Raw genomic sequence first — 10,290 nt, 5'->3', positions numbered from 1 at the left:
CCAATGTTTGGTACCTTTTAGGTTGTCTGTGTTGTCTCTTGTTCGTCCTAGGAGTTCCAATAAACTCCTATGCATCTCTCAATGTCTGACGAACTTCTCTATTGGCTATAACTGACCGAATAAAAGTGTATTTGGCAACTAGAGCGAAGGTATCCTCATAATATATCCCTTTTTTCCGTGCATACCCTTTTGCCACGAACCTAGCCTTGCACCTTTCCACACTTTCATATGCAACATACTTGATCTTGTAGATCCATTGAGAACATACCACTGACTTGTCTTCGGGCCTTAGCACCACCTCTAAAACATCATTCATCATGATAGAGCTATCCTCTTCTACCATGGCATCTACCCACACTTGATGTTGTGCGGCCTCCTGAAAGTTGGAAGGTTATGCAACTTGAGCCACCAATGCTTGGTACCTATACGGTTGTCTATGTTGTCTCTTGTTCATTCGAGGGGTCCTAATAAACTCCTATGCATCTCTATGTCTAATGAACCTCTCTGCTGGCTCGACCACTAGTGGTGGGAGATTCAACCAACTCCTACTCATCTTGCCTCTATTGCTCCATCTGATATGAGCTCACTAGATCTCCTGCTCCTGAGGAAATGCTAGTATTGGCCACTGTACTAGATCCTTGTGACTTTTATGTTGATGGTCCCACTGGCTACCCTTATTGCTAGACCAATGGAGCCTCTGTTGGTTGAATATGATCACCTGCAGTCATCTCGCGAGATCTCTTGAAAGCTTTGTCCTCCATGAAATTTATGTCTCGTCTCACTACAATCTTCCTATTGCTAGGAATATAGATCCTGTATGCCTTTGGGGTTTCTCTATACCCAACGAGAAACCCCTTTTCTATAGTTTTATCCAATTTGGTGTGTTTCTCATCTGACACATGGCAATAAGCAATGCTGCCAAAAATCCTGAAGTGACTAACTTCTGGCTTCTTCCTTGAGAAGGCTCCTTTTGGTGTTTTCCTTCCCAATTCTCTATGAGAAGTCCTATTCTGAATATACATTATTATGTTACATACCTTTGCCCATTGTGACACCAGGAAATCTCTCTTGCTGACAAGAAAAATCTCCCTAGATCCTAAAAGGAAACTAGTAACAAACATACAATCAAGCTAATTCCTTCCCTGAATCTATCTTTCCTTGAATCAGAAGCTAATAAGGTGAGAAATGGAAATTCATACCTTATTACGACATGCTTGATGAAGATCCCTCTTTGTGCTTTAGTGCAACTCCTCCATGCTTGAATCTAGACCTACACACATGGAAACAACAAAGAATCAAAGGCATATGCAACATAAATGATTCAATAATTCAAACTAGTGATCAAGGAGACTAGTAACAAATATCATTCCAATGGAAAAATATAAATAACATCATTCCAATGGACAAATATAAATAACATAAACCATCCATGAAATTGATCAATTAATCCATTCAACAATGAAATGAGAATAAATGTTTGTTTGTATTAATTTCAGAAACATAAAAGAGCTACAAAACCTGTGCCTTGATTTTTTGAAGCTGCTCCCATTGATCTCAATACTCTCTAAGAGTGATAAGCTCTCCAACCTTATTACTCCAACATAGAATTACTCTCAGTAGCCTCCCTCAATACCCCCACCTATGGCTTGATTAATAGGCCAAAAAGGAAGTGGTTTGAGATCCTTAGTCTAAGGATGAAATCCACTAAAAGAGGGATGAGGAATCCTTGAATAATGGGAATTAGTTCCATAAAAAATGAGGTTAGGCTCAAATACACATGAGTTAGAGGCTTTCTGTTGGGAATGATTCGCGCAACAAAGCTTCTAGATCTTACTTTTTATTAATTGACCTGCACAGTTTTTGTTCAGACACAAAGCGCAGATTTGTGCAGTTTTGCAGTGGAAAAAACTATACATGTGAGGTTTTTCTTCAGAAAAGCCACGCAGATGCTCAAAAGCAAGGTTTTGAACCAAGAAATCTAGAAATTCCACTTTATTCAAGGTATATAAGTTGTTGACTTGCAAGGGAGTGCTTCATGACACTTGGATGGATGGTGAGAGATCCAATTTTGATGATTATTTGTCATGGTGACAAAATGAAGTGTAACAAATTGCCCCCTAAAGTGCGAAGACAGAAAATTTTGAGGATTGAATTACTTTATCATATTAAGGATTGGATCAAAGATCATGGTTGGAAACCTGAAACAATCAATCAAGGATTACAATGCAATATAATAATTCAAGGATTACAATTCATTCCCATACTCAGAACATAAAATTCTTAAAGCACAATATGAAAATACATAATGTCAAAGTAGATATAGGATGGACGCAACCATCAAACATAAAACTCTTCTGTATAATCATGAATATAAAACTCCTCGCAACCTGGATGGAAGAAACTAGATCCAGGGTCTTGATCTCCATCCCTTAATCTATAGTGCGAATCTAGCCATGCGAGTAAATGTCTTGAAGTCAAACATGACAGAAACCATTTGATTACCGGTCAATAATGTGAACCGTTAACAAGTGCAAGAGAAACCACCAATAATGACAATGGATCTCAAGGTACTCCCAATACAATCTATGAAGTGTGAATAGGTGATTTGAAGTCAAACACTCATAGAATCGTTTGATCGAAGGCCAATGATGAGAGCCTGTCGTCGAAGGCAAGAAACTTGCCATTAAGGCATGCAAGCTTCAAGGTACTGAAAGTTTCTAGATCAACTTCCTAGATAATGAGCTGAAGTCGATAGGAAGTGACCTGTCGCAAGAAATCCTACGACACGAAACTCATGTCAAGTTTTGAAGAACGGTTTGTAAAAACTGACTCAGGGATGGTCGATGTGTTTGAAGGCTAGACATTGCAAGGTAATTGAACTAAGGCTTAGACTTCTCTTGAACATATTGGCAACACGACAAAATGACTTGGAAACATTTGACTCAAAGATAATACCCAAAACCAACTGAATACTTTCAATGAGGTTCGATTAACTGTGAGACAAATGGATTCCCCAACCCAAACATATATGTGACGCAGTGTCATGTTCAATAGCGACATACTCCCTGAAATACAAGAAAAGAACTTTTCCTCTCAATTTTCCCCCACCATTACTGGAAAGTACCTCTTTATTTTTTACAAGCTTGAGGAGGATAACATATGCTTGTCCTGTAAGCTCATCCTTCGGATGAGTCCATCTTAGTATTTTTAATGAACCCTAAGAAGGAATGGTTCGGTTTAGTATTTTTACGAGTTTACTAAAGGAGTAACTTGATGTCATTTTCTTTTAAGAGTTTGAAAAAGACACAAAAAGGAAATTCATTTAGCTCTTTTACCATAAAATTTTAACAAGCCCGAAAAAGTAAAGCTCAATGTTTTTCAGTTTTATAGAGTCAGAAGAAAAGCATAAGAAGACTCCATGAGGTTCTTTTTCGTAAGTTTAGTCTCTCAGGTCTGAAAAGGGATAAAATAATACAAGAGAGAACTCTATTGACCATGTTTGACCAACATATACATTTTTCGTAAACAATCCTAGCTCAGTGAGTAAAAGGGGTAAACTTATATTGAGTGGACAGTTGTTCATTTACTTTTAGGAGTTTAAACAAGGAAGTACTTGACAATCTTTTCATTTTGAAAGAGTTTGAAAAGGGCTTAAAAGAGGACTCCATGATTTCTCTTTTTCGTATGTTTTAACGAATTTGAAAAAGTGATAAAATATACTCATTTTACTGACTTTCAATTTAAACAATGTAAACTTCGAAATGAGAACTATAAACTCAAAATAGGATCTCTCGCCAAAAAACCCCGAAAAGACATGAAAAACAATGCTAAAAATGGAAAGTTGTATACTCGAACGATGGTTTTTTTAGGGTCAATTTTGAGCATGTTTTAAAAATGGTAGTGAAAATGAATTTTTTATGCAAAAATTGTGCAAAAAATAGCCTAAAAATGAAAAGTGTTGATACTGGAATGATGACTTTTTTTTAGGGTCAATCTTCAACATTTTTAAAAAATGCCACTAAAATCGAATTTTTATGTGCATAAATTGTGCAAAAAACACCCTCAAAACGAAAAGTGTTGATGCTGGAATATTTTTTTTAGAGTAAATTTTCAACATTTTGAAATAATGGTGTAAAAGATTTTGTCATGACTCCAAAAAACATTAAAAATTCAAAAAAATAATGAAAACATAAAATTAAAAATGAAAGCAATGAAAAAAACACAAAAAGAGTTAAAAAATAACAAAACGTAAATAAAAATATATATTAAAAACAAAAATAAAAAATAAAAAATATCATAAAAATGTTAAAAAAACCAAAATTAACCTAAAAAAAAAAAAAACATATTTTTTTAATCTTGCAAACCATAAAAAAATTTGGAAAAAAAATAAAAATAAAAAAAAATAAACTATAAAATTAAGTAAGTAAAAATAGAAATTTTTAAAAAGCATTAACAAAAACTAAAAAAATAAAATAAAATAAAACAAACTAGATTAAAAAAAATAATAATAATTATAACAAAAATAAAAAACTACTAAAATTAAGATTAAAAACATTTCAAAAACACCCTTAAAAAAAAAAAAAACACTTACCCGAAAAACAATTAAAGTTAAAAAAAAAAAAAAAAAAAAAACCAATATATTTTTTATTTAAAATATATATATATATATATATATATATATATATATATATATATATATATATATAATTCAAATTCAAATTTTATATTATATATAATTCAAATTCAAATTTTATATTAAAAATTATATATAAAATTCAAATTCAAGCTTTATATTAAAAATTTTAAAATTTGGATTTTACAATGATTTAAAATTTCGATTTAAAAAAAATAAAAAAAATTAAAAAACATTTAAAGTTTGAAAAAGCTAAATATATTTTTGATATTTTTTAAAATAACATTTATAACATTTAAAAAAATATATTTTACAAATACATATAAAACAAAAAAAAAAAATTAAATTTAAATATATTTTTTTAAAATACAATTAACATATTAAACAAAATTTATTTTTTATTTAAAAAGATAATAATTTTATCGACCACTGCCCCCACGAGCGGTGGCTATCAAATTTCAAGAATTGAAGGGGCCACTGGGTGGTGCGTATCTGATTCTCTGAATTGAATAGTCACCGCCTGACCACCCCCATGGGCGGTCGAGCGGTGGCTATTTGATGGTTATCCAGTTCTAAAAATCGGATAGCCACCGTCCGACCACCCGTGGGGGTGGCTATCTGATTCTCAGAATCAGATAATCACCGCTCGACTTAATCACCGCCCGACTTCCGGTGGGGGCATGGCTTTGGGCGGCGGAGCTGCGTGCACATATGTTTTTTAAAGTTTGAATTGTAAATATATGTCTTTTAAAGTTTTAATTTTTTTTATTTTTTAAAAATTGAATTTTTTTTATTTTTTTTAATGGATTTTTTTTTTAAATCCAAAATATATATATATATATTTTTAAATTTAAAATGTTTTTAGTTATCTATATATATATATATATATATATATATATATATATATATATATATATATTTATTTATTTATTTATTTTAAAATTTTAATTTTTTTTTGGGTTTTTTTATTTTTATTTTATTTGAGTGTGTGTGTGTGTATATATATTTTTTTCCACTGGAAAAATCCGTAATATTTCATTATAAATATGAAAGATTACATATGTAGATGCTTTGTCGCATATGCCAAACTGTTCAGTGCATTTTCAAGATATTTGCAGATCAGTGCTGTATATCTGTCTGTTACATTTACAAAAATTGTGCAAAAATGGTGCCATTTAAGGCAAACCTCGATCGCAGTCAAATAACAAAAAAGACTGATTGTTAAGTCGCTTGTAGACCCGCAGTAGGATATGACGGGTCTATATATGGCCGATGGTGGTATTTCTGCTCCTGCTGTTCCAAAGATTCAGTGATTTCCCATAAGCCATTTTCCATCACCGCGGCCTCCTTGGAAAGCTTGTCAGCAGTCTGGTTATGTTCTCTGTATATATGAGATATGTGAAATGAGTTAAAAGCCTCCATTAGTATAAAGACTTCATCAAGCAGTATATTTAGAGTGTGTGAGTGACATGTAGTAACTCTATTGACCCAATTAACGACAATCTGAGAATCTCCATAGATGTTGATGCTGGTGCAATGATGGCTGAGTGCAAAATGAAGTAAGTGGCGGAGAGATATGAGCTCAGAGTAATTGTTTGAGCCAGCCCCCAGTCCTACTTTGATGTGATAGAAGTGCCTCAATGATTTGTGTATAATGATGCCCCCTCCACAGCCATGTTCGTTTGCAGCCCCATCGAAGAAAGCCCAAGGTGAGCTCATGTCAATATTGGGAGGAGGGGTCGGCCGTCGCTGTTTTGGGGGAGGGGGATTCGGTAGTTCGTTATATGCTGTAATGATACCAGCTTCAACGAGAGACCATGTAGGCTCCCATCCATCGAATATCATTCTGTTCCTAGTCTTCCATATAGACCAATTTACAATGATCGGAAGGTTTACAGATTTCGAACCACTGTGTCTGTTCCCCCAATCCATCCACGCGTTGATAAGGTCTGTACCAGACCAATCGCCCGAAAACTGTAAGTGATGTTTGATATGATGCCATAATTGATTTACAATGGGGCATCTTAAAAATAGGTGTTCGGTGGTCTCTGTGTCTGCTTTGCACAGCACACAACGCGAAGGACCGGATACCGCCCTGCGCTTGAGGTGTTCGTCAGTGGGAATGCGGTTGCGAAGGACACACCAAGTAAATAACTTAGACCTGGGCGATGCATTAAGCTTCCAAATCTGGTGCCACCATCTATCAAGCACCTCCGGCTTTCTGTGAGAAATAATGACTTTGTATCCCTCACGAGGAGAGTAAATCCCACTATCAGCAATCTGCCAGATGAGTTCATCCGGTCCATCCACAATTCTGATATGGGATTCTGAGAGGGCGTCACAGTATGCTTTCCATGGTTCGTGCCATCTGATCGGGATGTCTAACTGTGTGCCAGATTTCCAAGCCTGATGCAATATGTCCGAGCCCTCAGGGTCAGCGATCTGCGCAAGCACTCTAATGCCACGGGAGTTTAGGAGGGCAATCAGGTCTGAGTGAAGTCTGTGTCTTCCTCCGCATCCACTCCATGGATCCATTCCGATGCGTGCTCTGTTCCCACTTTTTATGCGCCATATGATGTTGCTCCTGAGGAGGGGGAGGGAGTGTAGGAGGGCTTTCCAAATGGAAGAGATGCCCGTTCTGTTCCAGCTTGGGAGTCTGGCCCAATCGATGATGTCGAGAGGCCAGATGTACTTATGGTATACAATCTTTGTCCATAAACTGTGGGAAGTCAGCAATGCCCAACCCATTTTAGCAGCGAGGGCTTTTGCAAAGGATGCCAGGTCCTTTAATCCCCAGCCCCCCCACTTCTTAGGGAGGGCAATCTTACTCCAGGAGATCCAAGCAAAGGTGCGCTTCTCTTCCTTTCCAGCCCACAAATATCTGTTGCAGAGTCTCTGAATCTTTGAGAGAATGTTTCGGGGAATCCATGCTAAAGCCATCCAAAAAACAGGAGTTGCTTCCAGCACAGATTTGATCAGAGTTAATCTGCCTGCTCTGGATAGGTATCTGAAGTACCAACAAGTTATTTTCTTTTCAATCTTGGTGACAAGCCATACCCAGTCGGCAATTTTTTGGTTTGTAGGCTTTAGCCAATATCCAAGGTATTTAAGACCTCGATCCAGAGGTTGTGTGATAAATGGAAAAGCCTGCATAGCCGATTGTGATTCAGCTACAGATGTACCAACCATAGTGATGGAAGACTTCTCATGGTTGACCACCATGCTCGTGGCATGTGAAAAAAGATTAAGGATTCTGTTGAATGATGAGGTATCCCGAATACTTCCATCGAGAAGTATAAGGACATCGTCCACGAATAGAAGGTGAGTTAGGAAGCAAGCTTCTGAGATCTTTAGGCCCCGGATAGTTCCATCCCTCTTTGCATCAATGATGAGACGACTGAGCGCTTCTGTAACCAATAGGAACAAGAGGGGGGAAAGGGGACATCCTTGACGAAGTCCCCTTTCAGAGTGGAAGAAATGGGATGCAGCACCATTTATCAGAATACTATAAGTAGGAGAGGTAATGCATGCCATAATCCAAGTGATAAGCTGATGTGGAAAGCCCAGGTGAATGAGAATCATTTTGATGTAAAGCCAGCTGACTCTATCGAAAGCCTTTGAGAGATCGATTTTGAGAAGAATACTCTTGAGGTGCTTGGTCCAGATAGAGTGAATGGCTTCCTGGGCAGAGCCAATGGCTTCATGAATCTGCCTGTTTTCCAAGAAAGCAAATTGCTGAGGAGCAATGTGATTGGAAAGGATGGGTCTGATCCTGTTGGCTATGATCTTGGATATGATCTTGTAGAGTACATTGCATAGCGAAATGGGACGAAAATCAGCAAAGGATGATGGCGAGTCGAACTTGGGAATAAGCGCAATGAAGGTAGAATTTATAGCATGATAGATCTGACCTGAGGTTCTGCTTTCCTCTACCACCCTTAATATGTCCTCACCCAAGATGTCAAAAAAAGCCAGATAGAATTCAATGGTCCATCCATCAGGGCCCGGGCTCTTTTCCTTCTGAAACCATTTAATGGTGTTCTCCAATTCAATCATGGTGACAGGAGCATTTAGATCCTCCAAGTCTTCATTGTTAACGAACCTCGGGAAATGGGAAGCGACACGGAAGATTTCAGCCAGGTTGGAGCCCTCAGGGCATTTGAAGATGCCTTTGAAATAGGAAGTACCCATGCTAGAGAGCTTGTTGAAAGAGTCTGCCAGACCCCCATCCGGATAGGGAAGGTTCCAGATGGTATTTGCAACCCTCCTCCCATTTGCAAAATTATGGAAGAATCTGGAATTTTCATCCCCAGCCTTGAGCCAAGTAGCTCTACTTCTCAGCCTGATCGATTCTTCTCTGAGTCTGAGAATGCTAGACTTCTGCTCTTCTAGATCAACCAGCCTATGCTTGCTATCCACAGAGATAAAGCCCAAGTTTTGTTCATCCAACAGGGCGTGTATGTCTGCTTCTATCGTGGTGAGCAGTTCATCTTCCCTTGCCTTTTTCCTCTTGGCCCATTCAATCACAATATGCTTGAGTTCCGTCAAATTTTTTACAAATCCCCTGGCCAAAGAGGGTTCTCTGTCAATAGGGTGAGCTGCCCAAAAGTCAGTGACCAGCTTAGAGAAACCAGGGTCCTGTAACCAATGATGGTTGAATTTAAAAGGAGCTTTTGGTTTAGGGTGAGGGCCCAGAATTTCCATCAGGATGGGAGAGTGATCCGAGATTCCCCCCGAACTTACCCACTGTTTATAGTGATGGAGATTGCGGAGCAACGGTCCCTTGATCAGATAACGATCAAGTCGACGAGCCAAGGCTGCTGATCCGATCCTTCGGTTCCTCCATGTGGGAAGAGGGTGATGCATAGGGATGTCGATGAGATCGTGCTGTTCAAGCAGATGCCTCATGAAGTCTGAAATGGGATCTGATTGAGCAGATGAGCCCCAAGATTCACCATATCCCAAGGAGAAGTTTAGGTCGCCTCCAATGATCAGGTTTTCCTCTTGCAGCAAAGAACGATTAAGGAGGGTGCGCCAGAATCCTTCCCTCTGCTGACAAGGACCATAAATATTGATGATGCGCAGTGGCATCCCAAGGTCTTTTGAAAAAATGTCAGCACCCAAATATCCTGGTCCGCCCCATGAGGAGTCCAATCTGATGGAAAGAGGGTTGATCCCAATGGCCAGACCACCTGAACGGCCCATAGCATCCAACCCCATGTATTGCCACTTTGGCGCAATCGATTTCAAGGCAAGAGATATGGCTTCTGCAGAACCCAGGGTTTCTTGAAGGAGGATGATGTCAGGATTTTCGACCTGAAAAAGTCGTTTTAGGGCTAGCTTTTTCGGGGTGCTAGCTAGACCCCTGCAGTTGAATGAGAGACACTTCATGGGGGAACCCTCCGAGGGGGGTTTGTAGCTCTAAGGGCCCCGACAATGGTGGATTGACGTCCCGAAGCAACTTCAGCCCCAGCACGCCGAATGGCTTTATTCAAATTGGTTTTTCGACCCCTGGATGAGGTGTGACCAGGTTCAGGGGGAATAATGCACAACCCCGAGGTACCCTCAGATACAGATTGAGAGGGACGGGGCCGGAGTGAATAATGGTGAGGCGGATTTGATCCAGAAAGAGGCACATTGGGGCGAGATGGGGACAG

At 38.5% G+C, this 10,290-nt stretch overlaps 1 protein-coding gene across 1 annotated transcript; it reads right to left on the bottom strand.

Moving 5' to 3' along the window:
* Positions 1–5,854: 5,854 nt before the first annotated feature.
* Positions 5,855–10,024, bottom strand: LOC149216687 (uncharacterized). The gene is made up of 3 exons (XM_089390040.1): positions 9,377–10,024; positions 8,661–9,271; positions 5,855–8,138 (listed from the first exon to the last, which is right to left on the bottom strand). Exons 1-3 carry the CDS (start codon positions 10,022–10,024, stop codon positions 5,855–5,857), a joined length of 3,543 nt encoding a protein of 1,180 aa, XP_089246166.1.
* Between the last annotated feature and the right edge of the window lie 266 nt (positions 10,025–10,290).

Source organism: Pinus tabuliformis, chromosome 1_1, assembly GCF_031772625.1.
Source record: "Pinus tabuliformis cultivar Carrire ecotype Pingquan chromosome 1_1, CPIR1, whole genome shotgun sequence".
Lineage (NCBI taxonomy): Eukaryota > Viridiplantae > Streptophyta > Pinopsida > Pinales > Pinaceae > Pinus > Pinus tabuliformis.
This window is presented reverse-complemented; position numbering and strand designations above follow the sequence as displayed.